Source organism: Microtus oregoni, unplaced genomic scaffold (assembly GCF_018167655.1).
Source record: "Microtus oregoni isolate MIOR12 unplaced genomic scaffold, Mior012 000017F_ref0000208, whole genome shotgun sequence".
Classification (NCBI taxonomy): domain Eukaryota; kingdom Metazoa; phylum Chordata; class Mammalia; order Rodentia; family Cricetidae; genus Microtus; species Microtus oregoni.
In genome coordinates this window covers 13,392,701-13,413,151 of record NW_024543076.1, presented here as the reverse complement: position 1 = coordinate 13,413,151, position 20,451 = coordinate 13,392,701, and the positions used below count along the sequence as shown (strand labels likewise).

At 40.3% G+C, this 20,451-nt stretch overlaps 1 protein-coding gene across 3 annotated transcripts in view; it reads left to right on the top strand.

Moving 5' to 3' along the window:
* The first annotated feature begins 538 nt into the window (after positions 1 to 538).
* Rngtt (RNA guanylyltransferase and 5'-phosphatase) overlaps positions 539 to 20,451 on the top strand; it is a 188,522-nt gene continuing 168,609 nt past the window's right edge. Inside the window, exons 1-4 of one of the 3 annotated variants that reach the window (XM_041667676.1) lie at positions 539 to 728; positions 7,591 to 7,700; positions 12,049 to 12,152; positions 12,235 to 12,323. In XM_041667676.1, coding sequence (XP_041523610.1) covers positions 665 to 728; positions 7,591 to 7,700; positions 12,049 to 12,152; positions 12,235 to 12,323 — 367 coding nt within the window. In that variant the 5' untranslated portion in view covers positions 539 to 664. Of the gene's footprint in view, positions 729 to 3,253; positions 3,276 to 7,053; positions 7,175 to 7,590; positions 7,701 to 12,048; positions 12,153 to 12,234; positions 12,324 to 20,451 lie in introns of those variants that run through there. The other 2 variants (XM_041667677.1, XM_041667678.1) reach the window with 2 other exon arrangements.

Below are 20,451 nucleotides of genomic sequence, written 5' to 3'. Positions count from 1 at the left end.
GTTTCATGGGTCCTCTGGAGCGTGTTCCCTAGCCCTCACAGAGAAAGAATTTCCTCATTTGTAATAACCTAGTCTCTGGTTTTAAGAATTCTGATCCGGGTAAGGGAGGATTCCCAAAGGCCGCTTCAAACCCAGATCCTGTAGGGACACCCAACTTGAGCTGTGATTATCAGAAAAACACTTTCACGTGTCAAAGATACCCTTTTGAAAGTGACATGTCAGTCCATAATGGGAGATAAGCTTGGATTCTTTCTATCTGGGGGTTTCTCTTGTTTGGATGGGAAATAAAAGGACGCGTGTCATTGGCTTACGCACTGAGTCAAAACAGGCTTGGGCTTGGCAGACAGAGGCGGGAGCCTGAGACCCAGGGGGCGGGGCTGGAGGGGCGGGGCCGGAGGGGCGGGGTCAGGTGGAACCGCCCCTCCACTTCGTGGCAGCTTCCAGCCACTCACCAGGGCGGGGCTTCCTCTTTGCTTGACCTCGGAAGGAAGGGGGCGGGCCCTTTGGGGCGGAAGTTGCGATGCATTGTGGGCTCGCCGGGAGCCTCGGAGTCGAACCTGAATGAAAGTGGCGCGCCGCTGAGGAGCTGGGTGGGGTTGCCGGGCTAGGGTCCCGGGCCGCTCGCTCCCGAGCGGTCGGCTAGGTGGCGGTGTGCGGCGCCGACATGGCTTACAACAAGATCCCGCCGCGGTGGCTGAACTGTCCGCGGCGCGGCCAGCCGGTAGCAGGTACCGGGGACGGGGCTGCGGGCGGGTTCGAATCCCACTCCTCCAGCCGGGCCTGGGAACCGCGCGCTCGGCGGCGGCCAGTCCGGGCTCCCGCAGGGCTGGGGAGCGGGAACGGGAGGTGGACAGGAGGCTTCCGGAGCTTGAAGTTGGTGAACTTCTCTCTGGGTGATTTGGAGACTGGGTCTCGCTGTCTGGAGACACTTGTTCTCGGAACGAGGACAGGAGCGGAGTGCTGAGTCTTGAGATTGAGGAAGACTTCAAGAGAAAGGAGCCTGGGAAGCGGGGGGAGTTTTGGTTTTTCTTTCAAACGGACTTTCGTGGAATGTTTCCATCTTGAGTTTGACGTAGAGTAGCTTTGCTCTGGAACTTGGGAGATGCTTTTTCTAGCCTCCAGAATACCTGGGCTTCTAGGCCCGTGTCACTGCTTGACTAAGGGATAAGGACTTAACAGTGTACGGTTTGATGAATTTGGATCACACACATATATCCCAGGGACTACCCCTGAAATAGCTGAGACACAGTTCTCTGAATTTGGGGAGACATTGCAGATGGTAGTTGTAAGGGGGACCATAGTTAACCAGCAACAAGGTTAGATAGCAGTTTGGAACTTTGTCGACTGGACGTAGGAGCCAAAAGCAATTTTTAGGCTGAAATTGAGGAAGGAACACACAAACTGTTTACACTGGATTTACTCTTTTTTTTTTTTTTTTTGGTTGTTTTGAGACAGGGTTTCTCTCAGTAGCTTTGGAGCTACAGAACTAGCTCTTTCAGACCAGGCTGGCCTCGAATTCAGAGAGATCGCCTGCCTCTGCTTCCCGAGTGCTGGGATTAAAGACGTGCGCCACCACCACCCGGCAGATTTACCGTTATAGAATAATCATCGGACAGTTGTTTGCAGATCTTTACTGCTAAGCCTTCGTTTATGAGTTCTCAGGCGAACTTTACCGTTTCTTTCCCTCTTTGGATGCTCTTTGAATAGCATCAGAAATACAGTGAGCGATGGCTCTCCATTGAGGAGCTGGTACCTCTACTTGTTGCATTTTCTTGGAGAAGCCCATACCCTTGCTTTCTGTTGTCATTCTTTTGAGCGACTCTCTTTCCCTGAACTCTTGAGCTCAAATCTGTACTAAAATATCTTCATTAAGCTACAACGGTGCTTCAGAACAAAGCCAAACCCAAAGTAGACAAGTTTTAGGATGGCGCTTAGGTGAGGATTTTAGCATCTATCCAGGGAACGACAGTTTTGTTAAATAAAGGTCAGGATCTGGTGGTAACTGAGTATCTTTTCTGGCACCATCTGGCATTGAGAATTAAATTTACAGCATCTTACGGCATCTCAGAATTTTTTTTAATATTTATTTATTATGTATACAATATTCTGTCTGTGTGTATGTCTGCAGGCCAGAAGAGGGCACCAGAACTCATTACAGATGGTTGTGAGCCACCATGTGGTTGCTGGGAATTGAACTCAGGACCTTTGGAAGAGCAGTAAGTGCTCTTAACCGCTGAGCCATCTCTCCAGCCCCCCCCCCCCACAAGTATTCTTAAGATATAAGAGATACAGAGAAGAGAAGGCAAGGGGACCACGGAGGCAGAAATTAGAGTGCAGCAGTCTCAAAGGAACTGCTGGAGGTGCAGGGTGCTGGGAGGGCAAAGGATGGATTCTCCCCTAGGGTCTTCAAGGGAGCAGGATCCGCTCCCTTAACCACTTGAGCCATCTCTCCAGCCCCCGGCATCTCAGAATTTTTGCCACGTTCAAAGTTCTCTCACTTTTTTCTGTTACTGTGCTTAAGTACCCCCTTTCAGGACATCCCAGTCAAGGCCATCCATGTGGTGACGCGTGAATGGGAAGTGCTCTGCTGCCACGCTCATCTCCAGCTGTTCCCCAAATGGTGGGATTAGGTATATCTCCTGTCTCCCATACCCTGCTGTCAGTTTTTAATCAGAGTTTGAGTTGTTAGAGGAGTTCCTTACATTTGTCAACTCCATTTTGTCGCCTGCTTTTTTATTCTAACAGTTAATGCATTTGCTGGGTGTGGTGCTACAGACCTTTAATGCCAGCACTAGGGAGGCAGAGGCAGCCTGGTCTCAAGACTGAGTTCCAGGCCAGCCAGGGCTGCATAATTAGACCCTAGCTCAAAAATAGAAAAGTGAAAGTTTAAAATTTTAACTAATTTACAACTTATTTTTGTGCGTGTGTGTGTGTTTTGAGACCCACCTGCCTCTGCTTTCCAAGTGCTGGGATTAAAGACTTACTTTTTTTTTAAATGATGGCAGAATCTTATGTGTGCTAATATTAAGCACATATTTTACAACATTATCTAACTATATGAAATTTTTAGAATCAGAGATACCATTATTACTTGTTCATGTTGATTCTTCTGTTTTGTGTTTAAGATTTTATATGAAGTCCTCAGTCAATAAAACCATATAAACAATTGATAAAAGTGATCTGAAAGATTTTAAATAGAGATGATGGGAGATGTATGCAATCCCAGCATTTACAACTGAGGAAGAAGGATTGCTTTGAGTTCAAGGCCAGCCTGGGTAAGACTGTTGGGGAAAAAAAGGATAAAAGAAAGAGAGAGAAATAATTTAAAGCCAGATGTGGTAGCATACACCTATAATTTTAACATTTAGGAGGATGGGGCAGGAAGGTCAAATCTTTGAGGCCATTCTGGGTTACATAGACCCTGTCTCAGAAATAAAAAAAGCTCTTAAATAGCTCTATTTCTTGAATAGAAAAGAAAGATAATTTAAGCAAGTTGTAGTGTGAAGAAATTAAAAAAAAGCAACTCTTTTTGTTGTCACCATACTTACATATGTATTTTTGTTTATAATGATACTCTTTGATAGTCCTATTATCTTCATTCTGAGTCTTTTAAGAAGTATTTCTTTACACCAGGCTGTGGTAGCACACACTTTTAATCCCAGCACTCTGGATGCAGCACTCTGGATGCAGAGGCAGGTGGATCTCTTGAGTTTGAGGCAAGCTTGTCTATAGATTCAGATTCAGTTCCAGGACACCAAGGCTACACAGAGAAACCATAAACTGTGTCTTGAAAAACCAAAAAAAAAAAAAAAAAAAAAAAAAAAAAAAAAAAAAAGAGAGAGAGAGAGAGAGAGACAGACAGAGAAATATTTATTTACAGCTGTGGCACATGACTTTAACCCCAGCACTTGGGAGGCAGAGACAGGGGGTCTGTAAGTTTCAGGATAGCCAGAGAAACCTTGTCTCAAAAAAACCAAAACAATAACAACAACAAATCCAAACCAAACAGGCAGAAAAAAAAGGTAACAATTGTTTACTTAGTAATGCAGTAATGTTTTGGATTGAATTTCGAGCCTCATACATACTAGGCATTTGTGCCACTGACCTATATTTCCATCCTTTGTGCATTTGTGTGTGTGATAGACATGTATAGGTCTGTACTCAGTGAAAGATGTTGTCTTTACTCCCTTGAGAAAGGGTCTCTCCTTGCGCCTAAAGCTAGTTTGGGAGCCAGCAAGTCCCAGTGACCCTGTTATCCATATACAGATGGATGTGGGGCCATCCACTGATGCATAATACACACCCCTAAGGAAACTGAAATTAACTCAGCTTTACTGAGCATGGATCAAGCTTTTCAGCATGGGGAGGAGTTTCATGTGCCCCATCCCCAAAGATTCTTTTTTTTTTTTTTTGAGAGAAGGTCTCAGTCTATGCTGGCCCCAGACTCACGGTGTAGCTGAGAATGAGGCGACCCTGAGCTCATCCTTTCCTTGTGCTGTTGCAGTCACGTGCCAACACTCCTGGTTCTGTGTGGTGCTAGGCTAGCAAACCAGTGCATGGTAGGCAAAATGCCCCCCAAAGATTTCTGTAAGTTATAATTTTATATGAATTGGAAATGTATATTTGAGAATCATCAGTGTAAATCTTAGTTGTGTGTGTGTGTGTTTGGGGGGAGATAGAAGCCCAAACTCCCCAAGTCTTGTGTATGGAAGGCAGGGAAGTTTTTCAGGAAGGGTGCTGCTGGGTGCATGAAGTGCTGCTGAGTTGTTAAGGTACTGGTAGTTGTTGACAAGTGTGAGAAGTGTTTTTCTTCCTCCTAGGATGTAATCACCTTTGGAAGGAGAGGGATTTAAAGGAGTGGAGAGAGAATTCTAATAGACTGCATGAGAACTCAAAATTAGTGTGAATTAGGTGTAGTTACGGACAGGTGAAGTCATTGCTGTTTTGACTACATGTACAAATAAGTATTTGTATTCATTTTCTTTCTTTTTTTTTAGAGTTAGGGTTTCAATATTTAGCTCAGGTTAGCATGAAACTTAGTATTCAATATTTAGAATTTACAGAAATCTGCTTGCCTCAGCCTCTTGAGTGCTGGGATTAAAGGAGTGAACCACTATGTCTGGTGGGCTGGAGATGTGGCTCAGTAGAACGTTGCCTAGCATATAAGAGAGGAAAAAAGAAGAAGTGAGGAATGAAAATTATGCACAGTCTGCGAGAGTTTGTTTGAGTCCTGTTCTTTTCTGGTCATGTCTGTTCAGGATTCTAAATGTGTCAGTGTTTGAATGCCATTTCTTTTCCTAGTTTTGGAAAATAGTCTGCCAGGATTGTATTGAATGTTTCCTGTGCCTTTAGTCTGCATCTTTTTTTTTCTTTTTTCTTTTTTTGGATTTTTTTGAGGCAGGGTTTCTCTGTAGCTTTTTGGTTCCTGTCCTGGAACTAGCTCTTGTAGACCAGGCTGGCCTCTAACTCACAGAGATCCACCTGCCTCTGCCTCCCGAATGCTGGGTTTAAAGGCGTGCACCACCACATCCGGCTTTAGTCTGCATCTTATTTCCTTGTTTTACAGCACAGATTCCTAGGTTTGGTGTCTTCTGTTGTTTATCTTGAACGCTGTGGTTGTGATCATTCATTTCTTTATTATCTGGATATAATAATTCCTTAGCCTTGTCTTCATTCATTGATATTCTTTCTTCCACTTAGTTTGTTATGATACTTTCCCTTGCGCTTTTTATTGGTTCCATTGCATCGTTGAGTTCGGGTCCTGAAGAAATGGCTCTTGTTGCTCTTCTAGAGGCCTCACGTTCAGTTCCCAGCACTTACGTGGCAGTTTACAGCTGTCTGTGGTCTTAGTTCCAGGGAATAATGTCTTCTGGTCTCCTCAGGCACTAGGCATACATATGATCTACATAAATACATGTAGGCAAGACACAACAAAAATCAGTAAGACAGTATACACCACCAGTAAATATGAAAATAGGAGTTAAAAATTGATAATGGGCTGATGAGATCAGCCGGTAAAGGTGCTTACCACTAACTAAACCTGGCACTTGAGTTCAACACCAGGGTTTACATGGTAGAAAGAAAGGACAGCGTCTCCAGCAAATTGTCATATGACCTCCACATGCAAGCTGTATGCACGCACACAAATATATGTAACAAAATTAAAATTATACTGTTACCGATTAAAAATTTTAGTTACTAATAGTAGCTAGCTGTGGTGGCACACATTTGTAATTCCAGCACTTGGCATGGAGAGGCAGGGAGCTCAAACCCAGCCTGGGTTTACACTGTTAAAAAAAAGGTACCAAACAAACAGTAAGTCTTTAGCAGCTGATTCTGGTTAATACCATTTTAACACTATAACATCCTCCATGATCTTTTTGCTGAGATGTGGATGAGGTTCAAAGATGGAAATACTTAACAACCTTCACATACAGCCAAGGCTGGGGAAATCCTTTAGTTAGTAGATTAGTTGCCTAACATGCACAAAGTCCTGCTTTTGATCTCCAGCATTACATAAAACCATCACTCTGAAAATTGAGGTAGGAGAATCAGGAGGTCAAGGTTATCCCCTGCTACACATTGAGGCTAAACTTGATATCCCTGCTTTAAATAACAAATAAACAGCAACAGCACCCCCCCCCCCCCCCTTACCAATGCCATGTAATCAGGAACTTGAAATAAATTGAGTTAAACTGGAGTGTTGGTATATACTTACAACTCCAGCTTTTGGAGATATTGTGTGAGGTGCTATTTCTGGGTAAATGTGAACATCTATTCTTATTCTTACCCCAGATAGGGAAATGACAGTAAACAAGAAGTAAGGATATTTACCAAAGTTCAACTTGGTGAGCAAATGAGTTTTTTGGGGTTCTTGCTCATAGAAGCAGATGACTTTCGTGGTATAGATTCCTAAAAAAAGGATTTATTTATGTTTTATTTACATATACGTGTGTGAGCCTGTGTAAGTTTATGTGCACCATGTGCGTGCAGGAGTTTGGAGGATAGAAGAAGGAATCGGATCCTTTGGAACTGGAGTCACATGTGGTTGGGAACCACCGTATGGGTGCTGGGAATTGAACCCAGATCCTCTGCAAGAGCAATAAGTGCTCTTAACAGCTGAGTCGTCTCTCCAGCTCCAAGTTTAGATTCTTTACGGATGTTTCACTCATTGGTAATTTTTCTTTGTTTATATCATCAAATTCTAGAATAAATTCAATTAATTAATCTGCATTTAGAGTGAAAGAACATTATGGGTAATTGCGTTTATAATTTTGTATTTCATTTTAAGGTATTAACAAAGTGGGGTTGGGATGTAGTTCATTTAGTATAATGCTTGCTTACTACCAGGAAGCCATAGGTTCTATACTCAGCACTACATAAAGCCAGGCAAGTGGTAGGCCAGAATCAGAAAATCAGGGTGATCCTCAACTACACAGTGAGTCTCGTGCCAGCCTGGCATATGAGACTCTACTTCAATAAAAAACAAAGACAAAATGTTATTTTAAGAAGGCAGGTTTGAAAAAGCAAATTATAGAATTTTAGTCCTTTCTTTAAATAATGAAAATTATTATTCACCTTGATGTTTAGGAAGATTCTTACCTCTGAAGACGATGCTGGGGCCACGATATGATAGTCAAGTTGCTGAAGAAAACCGCTTCCATCCTAGTATGCTCTCAAATTACCTAAAGAGTCTGAAGGTAAGAAGCAAAGCTCTTTGCTACTAATGTAGTCTTCCTTCCCTGCTTCATCTTCAAGCGTTTTCAGTGAGGGATATGTGCTTACACATGGGTATAGAGGCCAGAAGACAGCCATGGGTATGGTTTTCAGGTGCTGTTCACGTTTCTGTTCTTGAGATAGTATTTCTCAAGGAATACTATCTCATTGGTAGATTCCTTTCATATGCGTGTTTATTTTCAGAAGCTCTGCAGTAGTAGGTTTCCATATGACTTAAATGGCCTTTAGTGTTAGTTGTCCCTCCCCATATTCCCTTTTTTCCTCCCTTACTCTTCCTCTCCTCCCCCCGCCCTCATTTAATCCTACTATTCTAGTTTCCCTTTGTTTCTTCCTAACACTGTGTAGTAGTAAGAGCAGCAGGGCTGCGTCCCCAGCACCCCAGCCGCCCGCACGGCTAGCTTATGCCCGAAATAATTACACGGAAACTGTATTCATTTAATCACTGCTTAGCCCATTCTCTTCTAGGCTAATTCTCACATATTAATTTAGCCCATTTCTAATCATCTGTGTGTAGCACCCCAAGGTGCACTTACCGGGGAGATTCTAGCCTAGTCCATCCTGGGTCGGAGCTTCATCCCGGGAGCGGGGCATGGCGTCTCTCTCAGGCGTCTGCTCCAGAGAGGAGAGCTGTCGAGAGTCTGAGCTCACTTCCTCTTCCTCCCAGCGTTCTGTTCTGTTTACTCCTCCCACCTATCCTCTAACCAATAAAATGGGTCAAGGCAGTTCCTTTATTAGCCAATGACCTTCCTCCATCAACACTGTATTCTAGTTCCCATTCCTTGAGAGAGCTTCTCCTCCTCACTGGTCCCTTCCTAGGTACCTAATCTCTGTGACTGTTCAAATTGTAGTACACATATTGAAAGCCTAAGCTAATATCCACATGAAAGAGAACAGCATACGGTATTTGTCTTTTTGGGTCCATATTACCTCTCTCAAGATGAATTATTCTAACTCTACCCATTTACCTGCAAATTTCATTTTTTAAATATCTGACTCATATTCCATTGTGTAAAAGTATCACATTTCTATTATCCATCAGTTGATGGATATCTAGGCAGTTTCCAGTTTCTGGCTATTATGAATAGAGCAGCACTGGACATGGATGAGTAAGTATGTCCACAGTAGGATGTGGAATTCCTTGGTTTTATGTGCAAGGGTATTATAGCTGGATCTTAAGGTAGATCAATTCCCAGCTTCTTGAGGAACTGCAACACTGGTTTCTACAATGATTGTACCAGTTTGCACATTCCCCAGCAATGAAGAAGTATCCCCCTTTCCCAGCATCCTTGTCAGCATTTGCTATCATTGCTTTATTGTTCTTGGCCATTCTGACTTGTATAATATAAAATCTCAAAGTCATTCTAATTTGCATTTCCCTGATGTCTCAGGATATTGAACATTTTTTTTTGTTTCTCAGCCATTTGTATTTCACCTTTTGAGAACTTTATGCTTAGTTCTATACCTCATTTTTAAATTAGTTTATTTTCTTGATGTTTAGTTTTTTAAGTTCTTCATGTTTTCTAGATACTGATCTATCAGATGCATAATTGGTAAAGATCTTATCTCATTCCATAGCCTACTATGTTCTGAATGATGGTGTCTTTTGCCATTACAGAACTTCTCAGGTTCATGAGGTTCTATTTAATAATTGTTGTTTCTAGTACTTGTGCTATTGGTGTCCTGTTTAGAAAGTCCTTTCCCATGCCAGTGAGTTCAAGTCTGTTCCCTGCTTTGTCTCTATCAGATTCAGAGTATCAGGTCTTATGTTGAGATCTTGATCCATTTGGACTTGATAGGTACTGTTTGCATTCCCCCTTCTACTTCTACAAAGCCATGAACTTTGAGCAGTATCATTTGTTGAAGATGCTGTCTTTTCTCCAGTGTGTATTTTTGACTTCTTCATCAAAAATCAGGTGTCCAAAGGTGTATGGAAATACTTCTGGGTCTTTAATTCCATTGATTGCTTTTATTACAGTTTGAGATAGACAATAGTAATAACCTCAGTGTGTTTTTAATATTCAGTTGTTCAGGATTGTTTATTTTAGTTTGTGTGTGTGTGTGTGTGTGTGTGTATTTCCAAATAAAACTGAAGGTTGTTTTCTCAATTTCTGTGAAGAACTGTGTTGGAATTTTGGTGAGGAGTGAATTGAATCTGTAGACTGCTTTTGGTAGGATGGCCACTTTCACAATATCAATTCTACTGATTCTTGAACATAGGAGATCTTTCCATCCTCTGATATCTTCTTCAATTTTTGTCTTCAATGTTTTAAAATTTTAATTATACAAGTCTTTCACTTGCTTGGAGTTATCCCAAGATAGTTTCTTTTTTTGAGGCTACAGTGAAAGGTATTATTTCCGTAGTTTTTCTTAGTAGGTCTGTCATTTGTATATAGAAAGGTTACTGATTTTTTTATTAGTTGATTTTGTATCTTCCTACTTTTCTGAAAGTGTTTATCAGCTGTGAAAGCTTCCTGGTAGAATGTTAGGGTCTTTGTATATAAACTCTTTGCAAAAAAGAATACTTTAACTTTTCCTTTTCCTATGTATATTCCCTTCAGTTGTCTTAGTGGTCTACCTAAGACTTCAAATACTATATGGAATCTGTATGGAGAGAGTGAAAATCCTTATCCTGTTCCTGATTTTAGTGGAAATGTGTTGAATTTTTCTCCATTTATGTTGATCTTTACTGTTGGCCTGCTTGTCCTTTGTATCACTAGTCCATTGTGGACTTTTATCTTGAAGGAATGCTGGATTTTGTGAAAGGCCTTCTCTGCATCTGATGAGATGATCATGTGGTTTTTGTCTTTCCATCTGTTTATGTGGGGGATTTACACTCATAGGTAATGTAAAGTCTTTGGTAGGTAACTCAGTTCAGTTTTAGTTTTATTGGTTATATTTTCTTTGCATTCTTCCAAACTATGTATGATAGAATGTTGTGCAGGATTTGTGCACTGACTCTTTCTGGAGCTCAGTTCAGGCATATACTTCTCTCTTTCTCTTTCCCCTCTATTTTATTTTATTTTATTTTATTTTATTTTATTTTATTTTATTTTATGGGTATTTGGATAGAGTCTCATGTAACTCAGAATGTGCTTAAAGTTGCTGTATAGCTGAAAATGACTTTGAAGTTCTGTTTCTTCTGTGTCTACCTCCCATGTACTAGGCATGAGCCACTATACTAGGCTTGGGAACTACATTTTAAAAATAGCTGTTTATATTATCTATGTCTCTTATTTTTATTGAAAATAAAATTAAGATTTTAATTTATTTTCATACCCTTATCTTGTTTCTTTCTGATATCCAGGAAGAGAAATACACGTGCAGAGGCCAGAGGTTGATGTCTGATGTCTTCCTCTGTTATTCTCCAACTTATTTTTTTGAGACAAGGTCCTTCACTGAACCTGGAGCTTGGTGATTTGGCTAGACTAGCCGGACAACAAAGCCCAGAGGATCATCCTGTCTCCACCTCCCAGCTCGGGAATCACAGGTGTGTGTTACCACACCTGCCTTTTTATGTGGGTGCTGGGGATCCGAACTCAGGTTCTCATGCTTGCATAGCAAGCACTTTGCCCACTAAGCCATCTCCTCAGCTTTCATTTTTTTTTTTTTTTTTTTTTTTTTTACTCCCTGTGTGTAGCTTTGGCTGTCCTAGAACTATCTGTAGAACAGGCTGGCTTCAAACTCAGAGCTCTGCCTGCCTCTGGGATAAAGGTGTGTACCACCACACCGGGCTTCTGTTTTTAGTTTTTACTGTGCTTCTTCAAAAGGAATATAGTTCTAGGCATTAGTGTATTTTTAGAAAATGCACTAAAATAGAAGAATAAATTAAATAGAAAAGGAACACACATTTGTTGCATAAATGGCTTCTTACATGCTTTAAGGCTGGATACAGTGTAGTGGATAGAAGTAGCGGTTGTGGTGGCTACCTCGAACCTGAGTGATGTGTGCCAGGCGCTAGAGCTGTCCTGCTGTTGTAAGCTTCAGGCTTCTGAGGACCACAGGTAGATACAGAAACAGTGACAGTGTTTGCCTCCTTGAATTCACATTGTTGGCAGTGGAGTCTGTTTTGCTTATACTTTTTGTCCTCCTTAGTTTAGAATTATTTTCCAGTGCCCCCTTAGTTCTTATTTCTGGAATGGTTGGATTCTTCATTTAGAAGGTAGTCAGTAGCAAGCACTGTCAGCTGCTTGGTAGCAGTGAGCATGTAATCCTGCTCAGTGGAGTAGATGAGTTCTAGTCCTGTCACCTACTCATCTTGTTTGGAATAAATGTAGTAACTAGCAAATCTGACTCTTTATATATTTATTAAAGGTTAAAATGAGCTTGTTGGTGGATCTGACAAATACTTCAAGGTTCTATGACAGAAATGACATAGAAAAAGAAGGAATCAAGTATATCAAACTTCAGTGTAAAGGGTAAGTTGTAAGTTATAAACATTGAAAGCTTTTATTGAGGTTTGTAATCTCTTTTCCAAGCAACTTCTTTTTGTGTTCTCAGACATGGTGAATGCCCCACGACTGAGAATACCGAGACGTTTATTCGCCTGTGTGAGAGGTTTAATGAAAGAAGCCCACCTGAACTTATAGGTATGCTTGACTTCCTTAGGACAGTCCTCCTGCTTTCTGTGGATATTTACAAACAAATAGGACTCCATATACTCAGTAATTACCATTTGCTGATATTTTCGTCTTCCCACTAGTTTATTTTAGTATTTAATTTTGCTATTTTTTAATTAATTAATTGGTGTGTATTGTATGTACATGTTTATATGTGTGTGTTTGTGTAGGTCAAGACAGGGTCTCCTGTCTTGGAGCATATGAATTTGGCTAGGATTGCTTGCTGGCCAGTGAGCAGGGGTCTGCCTGTTCATATCCCATGGTGCTGGGTTAGAGATGTATGCTGTACCCAGCTTTTTACACTGGTGCTGGAGATCTGCACTGAGGTCCTTATGTTCGTGTGGCAGGGTATTTTCTGACTGATTCATCTTCCCTGACCTTTTTTTGTGTATTTTAAAGGAAATCGTAGATGCCATGCCATTTCATTAAGAATATTTTAGTATGTATCTCTAATTGTTCGGGGATTTTGGTTTTTCTATAATGACTACACAATTAGTATACCAAACAGAATAGTTACAAATTCCTTAATGTCATCTAAAACCAGTCTACTTTCAATTTTCCTTACTAATCTAAACTTTGTTTTTAAATTTTATTGTTTTGGGACAGAGTGTGGAATGACCTCTGGACTCCATATATATATATATACACACAGAAAAAGACAAAAAAACTGTAACAGCTGTTTATTTCCTGTATACTATGAAGCACACAGAGCCATCTATACAATATTCCCGTCTGAAGTGCTAGAATGCATCTGGAAATAAATTTAATTATGTTTTTAGACTAAATTCAACTAAATTCATAGGCTATATTATAGATAAAGAAACAATTTATAGTTTGAAAATCCATAATCTGAACATCCAAAATTCAAATTCTTTTAAACCATAAACTTTTGAATATAGTTATGACATCACAAATAACAAATTCCAGCCCATGAAACTTCGCTTAAAGTTTTGTTAAGAGTAGTTCTACAATATTAGTTTCAGGCTAGGTTTGTATAAAGCATAAATCAGTTTCATATTTAGACATAAATTCAGTTCCCAAAATAAATTTTCCAAAACTGAAAAAATTTCAAGACCTAAACCATCTCTGGTATGAAGCTTTTTGTATAAACTGTGATAAATAGCATGGGAAAATAAACAGAGGAATTTAGAATATAGAATATTTTTACAAGAAAATGACTTGTTTCTTTAAGAAACTTTTAATGGCTTAAAAAGAGAGAAACTAGAGAGACAACAAAGTTTTAATGTGAATGTTGTTAGATTGTATTTTGAGAAACTAACTTAGGAAGGCATTGCTGGCCTGGTTGTGGCGATGTTCTCCTTTAATCCTTCGCAGTACATTATGTAGCAAATTCTAGGGCAGCCAAGGCTACATAAAGAGACCTGGTCTCAAAAGAAGAAAAAAAGAAAATAACTATAAGTACAAATAGGCTATCAGGCTTGCCAAGCAAGCCTTTTTACCTGCTGAGTTATCTTACTGGCCTCAGAGGGTCTTGTTGAACTGCGTTTGGCATTTCTCTCTTAGGATATCCCATGCTCTAGCCACTGATTGATTTATACTTTGCTATATTTTGATTACTGTATTTACATTTGAACATATTTTTTAACTATCTGTACTTTCTTTGTATCCTAGGTTATGAGGATTGTTCATGTGAAAGGTTTTATTTTTAGTATTAGTGGTCATTTTTATGCTGTGGAGGTGGAAATAATTGATTTGGCTCAGCAAATAGTCATTTTCAAAACTGCCAATTTAAGTAACAAAAGCACTTTTGTAAAGAAGTCTTACATGTAGAAATGAGATGAAAATGATATTTACTTAATTCAGTTTTTGAGATAGGCTCTTTGTAGACCATGCTGACCTGGAACTCAGCATCTTTCTACCTCCCGAGAACTGGGTTTATGGAAATGTACCACAGTTGTTATTCAGACATTTTTTTTTTACATTTTGTGTGTTTGTATGTGTGTCTGTGTGTGAATGTGTGTGTGAATCTGTGGGTGCACATCTGTGGAAGGTTAAAGGGCAATTTACAGGAGTTGGTTCTCTCCTTTTACCATGCAGATTCTGGGGATTAACCTCAGGTTGTTAGGCTTTATGGCAAACACCTTTACCTGCTGAGCCATCTTGTTTGTATACTCTATATTTTTTAATTAGAATGTGACTTTATGATAACCTAGGCTGGCCTCAAACTCACCAAATTCCTGCTTCATTCTCTTGAATAGTGGGATTTCTGTTATGTGGTACCACACCTGGCTTCTGTGAGAGTTCATTTTGAGTCTGCAGGAGAGTCAGTTGATCTGGCAATAATATTATGTTAGTAATGACATAGAACTTTTTTTAAAAAGATTAAATTATTTATTATGCATACAATATTCTGTCTGCCTGCATGTGTCCCTGAAGGCTAGAAGTTGGCACCAAATCTTATTACAGGTGGCTGTGAGCCACCATGTAGTTTCTGGGAATTGAACTCAGGATCTCTGGAAGAACAACCAGTGCTCTTAGCTGAGCCCTCTCTTCAGCCCCCATAGAATTCTTAATTACTATTTCCTTCCTTCCTTCCTTCCTTCCTCCCTCCCTCCCTCCCTCCCTCCCTCCCCCCTTTTGTTTTTTTTAGAGACAGTGTTTCTCTGTGTAGCCTTGGCTGTCCTGGAACTCATTCTGTAGACCTGACTGGCCTTGAACTCAGAGATCTGCTTGTTTTGCCTCCTGAGAGCTGGGATTAAAGACCTGTGCTACCACTGCCTGGCTTTAATTACTATTTCCAAACTCTTTTGTGCTTTGAGACAGAGTTGTACTATGTAGCCCAGATCACTTATGGACTAATCTTTCTGCTTTCAGGCTCTTAAGTGCTAGAATGAAAAGAGGAATGAAAGCTCAAAACTGTTAAAATGATCCCCTTTATCCCCCCTCCCTTTGGAGATGGGGTCTTCTGTAGTCTACTTTAGCATTAGCTTGCTGAAATGACCGTGAACTTCTGATCCTCTTCCATATTTTCCTAAGTGCTTTGATTACAGAGTATACTACCATGCCCAGGAAAGTGATCTTAAATAATATTCTGAAGAGGGCTTAAGAAAAGTAAATTTATTTTCTTCAAGTGTTTCTTTCTTGTAAACATTCATTTTAAAGTAGCATAAGCCCCAATGTGAAGATACACTCAGTTGGTTTATTAAGCACTTTAAAATAGTATAGGTTTACTATACTGAGTCAACCAGTTATCTGCAGCTTCTTTGTCATTGTCCTATTGCTATGAAGAGACACCATGACCATTGACAGCTCTTTTTTTTGTTTGTTTGTTTTTTTTTTTTTTGTTTTTTTTCGAGACAGGGTTTCTCTGTGGTTTTGGAGCCTGTCCTGGAACTAGCTCTTGTAGACCAGGCTGGTCTCGAACTCACAGAGATCCGCCTGCCTCTGCCTCCCGAGTGCTGGGATTAAAGGTGTGCGCCACCACCACCCCGCTTGACAGCTCTTGTAAAGGAAAATATTTAGTTGGTGCTGGCCTACCGTTTCAGAGGTTTAGTCCATTGTCATGGCAGGGAGTGTAGAGGCATATAGGCAGACCTGGTACTGGAGAGGTAGCTGAGAGTTCTGTATCTGGAATGACAGGCAACAGGAAGATAGTGATACTGGATTGCGTTGACCTTCTAAAACCTCAAAACCCACCCCCCCACCCCCAGTGACACACTTCCTCCAACCATGCCACGTCTACTCTAACAAGGCTATATGTCCTAATCCTTTCAAATAATGCTACTCCCTGTGAGCCTGTCGGGGCCAATTTTATTTAAAGCACTATAGAAGCCATTCACTTCAGTTGATTACCCTCAACTATTGTTAATCCCCAGATGATTTTATATTCCTTTTTTTGGGTGTGTGTGTGTGTGTGTGTGTGTGTCTTATTTTGACTTTCTTTACCAGTATAGTTTGACCATCTTTCACATTGATCATAAGGGAGGCTGGAAAAACTGGATCATAGTTGTGGAATATAGGTGTCTTGTTTTTGTGTGTGTTCTTCTGACTTGTGTGTTTAAAACTTAAATTGTTTTTTTTTTAAATATTTATTTATTATTTATTATGTATACAATAGTCTATTTGTGTGTATGCCGAAGGCCAGAAGAGGGCGCCAGACCTTATTACAGATGGTTGTGAGCCACCATGTGGTTGCTGGGAATTGAACTCAGGACCTTTGGAAGAGCAGGCAATGCTCTTAACCACTGAGCCATCTCTCCAGTCCCCAAAACTTAAATTCTTGAAATAAATTTTGATACCTTTTTCTGTTCTTTTAAAAGACTTTTATCTTTTTATTTAAATATCATTTTTTTTCATTTATTTTACGCACCAACCAGTTTACCCTCCTTCCTCTGCTCCCATTCCCTTCCCTTTCCCATCTATCCCCCCTATTGTGGGTGCTTTACTCTTTTGACTTTTTAAGGGGCTCACCACCCAGCTCCCAAATAAATCACAGGGAGGCTTACTATTGTGTAGCCCAGGCTGGCCTCGAACTCGTGATCCTCCTGCCTCTGCCTCCTTCAGCAAATCCTACCGGCGTGCGCCACCACAACCGGCGAGGCTTACTATTGTGAATGCCCGGTTTTAGTGTAGATTGTTTCTTGCCAGCTTTTCTTTTATTAAATTATCCCAACTACCTTTTGCCTCTGGGCTTTTTCTTTCTCTATTTCTGTATACCTTACTTTACTTTTTTCCACCATGGCTTGCTGTGTAGCTGGGTGGGTGGCCCTTAATGTCCTCTCCTTATTCTTTTGCTTCTTGTTTTTCCTTTTATACTCTCCGCCTGCCAGCCCCACCTATCCTTGCTCCTGCCTCGCTGTTGGCTGTTCATCTCTTTATTAGGACCATCAGGTGTTTTAGACAGGCACAGTAACACAACTTCACAGAGTTGAATAAATGTAGTGTAGACAAAAGTCACACACCTGAAAATAATATTCCCCAACATCTCCCTTTTTCTTTCTAAACAAAATGAAAAATTTTAACTTTAACATAGTAAGACTATGCAGTAAGAACAATTATCAAGTAAAGATTACATTCACAATATAATGAATTCCAGTTCATTTGTGTCTAGCAAATTAAAACACCTCATTATCTGCCCTATCTTACTGAATCTATAGTTTTATACCTAATTTACTCTCTGTCATAACTAAGGAAAACTGCAACTATAACTGTCTGGTCTTCAACTCCATCAAAGACCCCAGAAGGGTAACATTTTTTGACTAAACAAAAAGTCCTTTGCAAACAACTCCCAAAAACTCTATGAATGACAGAGATATCTGACTGCTTGGACAGTCACCCAAACTTCCTTTGCAACATTGGGAAATCCATCTTCAGCCTATAGGCCCATAGAATCTGGCAGACTTTTCAACGAAGCAGGAAATTTGAAAGAGTGTCTTGCCTATATTGGTCATTTGTCAGTCACTTTCCTCTGTGCCCTGCATAATGTCTGGCAATTTCTTCTGTGAAGCAGGAACCCTGAATGACCATCCTGCCTTATTTTGGCAAAGTTTGCAGCAGTCACTTTATTGTGGGTCTTGCATGTCCAGTCTGCACAGCACATAGTCAGCAGTCAAAGGCAAGAGCAGTTTCTTTGTTCAGTGACTAACCTTGCCACAATGAAAGCAAACTCCAAAAAGGAGTTTCTTTATTGCCGATAGCTTCTTTGAAGTAAATTGGTGCTGCTAGGATCAGATTATGTCTCATTGTCATGAAAACTTTAACAGAACATTTTAAGTGCCATAGTCTATAAGTCTTTGAAGTATTTGAAGACCATCTATCTAAAATATATCCATATGATCTGGAAAATATACCTAGCTTATCTATAAATTTGATTGTTATAGATGACTACTGGCCTGTGTTTCTTGATTATCCTAAATAGTTCATAATAATAGTTTTCAAAAGCTAGAATTTTACCTTACATTTTTAAAGTGAACTGCATAGGTACAATACCTTAAATAGGCAAAAACATATATACAATAGGTTGTAACAAAATAACCTTAAATTGGTATCAGTATATAAAAATCCTTTAAAAAAAAGAGTAGATACATATGTATATAGTGCGTTGTAACAAAAATTACCTTAAATTTGCATCAGTATACAAGAGTGAAAACATATATATGTTGTAACAAAATTGACTTTCAATTTGTGTTCATATACTAAAATTTATGCCAATGCAAAATACCTGAGATTAATAGTTGTCGTTTTCTCCTGTATTTTTGTATTCCCCTGAATTATAACAAACATCCATAACCTACATAATAATCAAAGACCACCCACACCCCGTTTTCTCTTGGGAATGTGGACTTTGTGTTTTCTAGACTGCTTCCTGAATGTGGGTAAACTATTTTTAGGATTCCAGAGAGAAAATTTGAGATAATGGCTAAGTCCTGGGAAGACCAGTTATAACCTTTGTTGATAGATATCACCTATCAAGGTGCAGGAGGTCTCCCTTCATCAAACCAGATCCAAGTCAACCTAGAAGGAATCCACAGCCTCTTTTTTCCTCTGGAAACAAAAGCAAAATCTCTTCTCCAGAGCATTTTTGATTTCCATTTGGCAAATAACATTTTTTGGCTTTTAAAAGTTAAGGCATTCTTAAAATATCTAGGTTGGCTTATTTCAAAGTCCCTCTTTCAATTCCAGGTCTCTTAGCAGCTGCCCTTTGTTTTTCAGCAATCAAAGAATTCAAAGCCAACAATAGTATACAGAGTTCAGACTCCACGTGTGTTTCCCATCTTTATGTGACTTTTTTGGTTTACCTTACTTTTACTGTTTCTTTAAAGCTTTACTTTATTATTTTTAATCATTTTATTTCTTTCTATGACTACCTATATCCATTTTCTTTCTTTCTTCAGCCTATACACATTGTAAAGCACTCTGAAACTTGCTTAGATTTTTTTTTCCCTGTCTGGACCTCTTTCACTGCATATCTTTCAGTCCTTTTAAAACTTTAGACTGTTAAGCGACTACACCTTATCCTCTGTGGGCTTCGCCCACCCTCAGGTTGGGTTGTGAAAGCTAAACTTGCACCCTAGTAGGAGGTGCATGACCAGAAACTGCTTTCAGCCTTTCTAGAGCTCTAGAATGCTGATGCTTGCACTGTGACAGGCATTTTTACTTTTTTTTTTGGTTTCTCTTAGATGAACTGGCTGCTCAAGGGCTCACTAGCACGTGTAAACGCTTAAAGGAACCGAATACTTTTTCTTTCAGCTTTCTCAGGCCCTACATGAAAATATGGCCTCACATTGGAATGCCAAAATATTGTGTTTGTTTTACTCTTGGCTTTTTGAGAGGCCCACCACCCAGCTCCCAAATAAATCACACGGAGGCTTATTATTACTTGTGAATGCCGGACCTTAGCGTGAATTGTTTATTGCCAGCTTCTTTTATGTTAAATTATCTCAACTACTTTTTGCCAGTGGGCTTTTATCTTTCTCTATTTCTGTATACCTTACTTTACTTCTTTCTCCATGGCTTGCTGTGTAGCTGGGTGACTGGCCCCTGCTGTCCTCTTCTCCTCATTCTCTTGCTCCTTGTTCTCCTTGTTTCTCCTTTTGTACTCTCTGCCTGCCAGTCCCGCCTGTCTTTTCTCCTTTCTGGCTATTGGCTATTTAGCTCTTTATTAGACCATCACGTGTTTTAGATAGGCACAGTAACACAGCTTCACAGAGTTAAATAAATATAGTGTAAACAAAAGTCACATACCTGAAAAGTAATAATCCTCAATACCCCCCCCCCCCCATCCATTTCTCCATCTGTGTTCAGAAAGGGACAGGCTTCCCATGGGCTTGCACAAAGCATGGCACATCAAGATGAGGCAGGGGCCAGGCAATCGAGCATGGAGAACAGGGTACCAAAAGACAGCTAAGCCCTAGGGAGAGGTCCTGCTCTCATTGTTAGAAGCTTTCCTAAGAGACCAAGCTACACGTTTGTCACACACAGCCTAGGTTGATCCCATCCAGGTTCCCAGACTGTTGGTCCAGCGTCCATGAGCCCCATGAGCTCAGGTCAGCTGTCTTTGTGGGTTCTCCCATCATGACCCCTTGACCTCCACCTCCTCCCTTTCTTCCACAAGACTGGGAGCTCAGAGCAGTGCTTG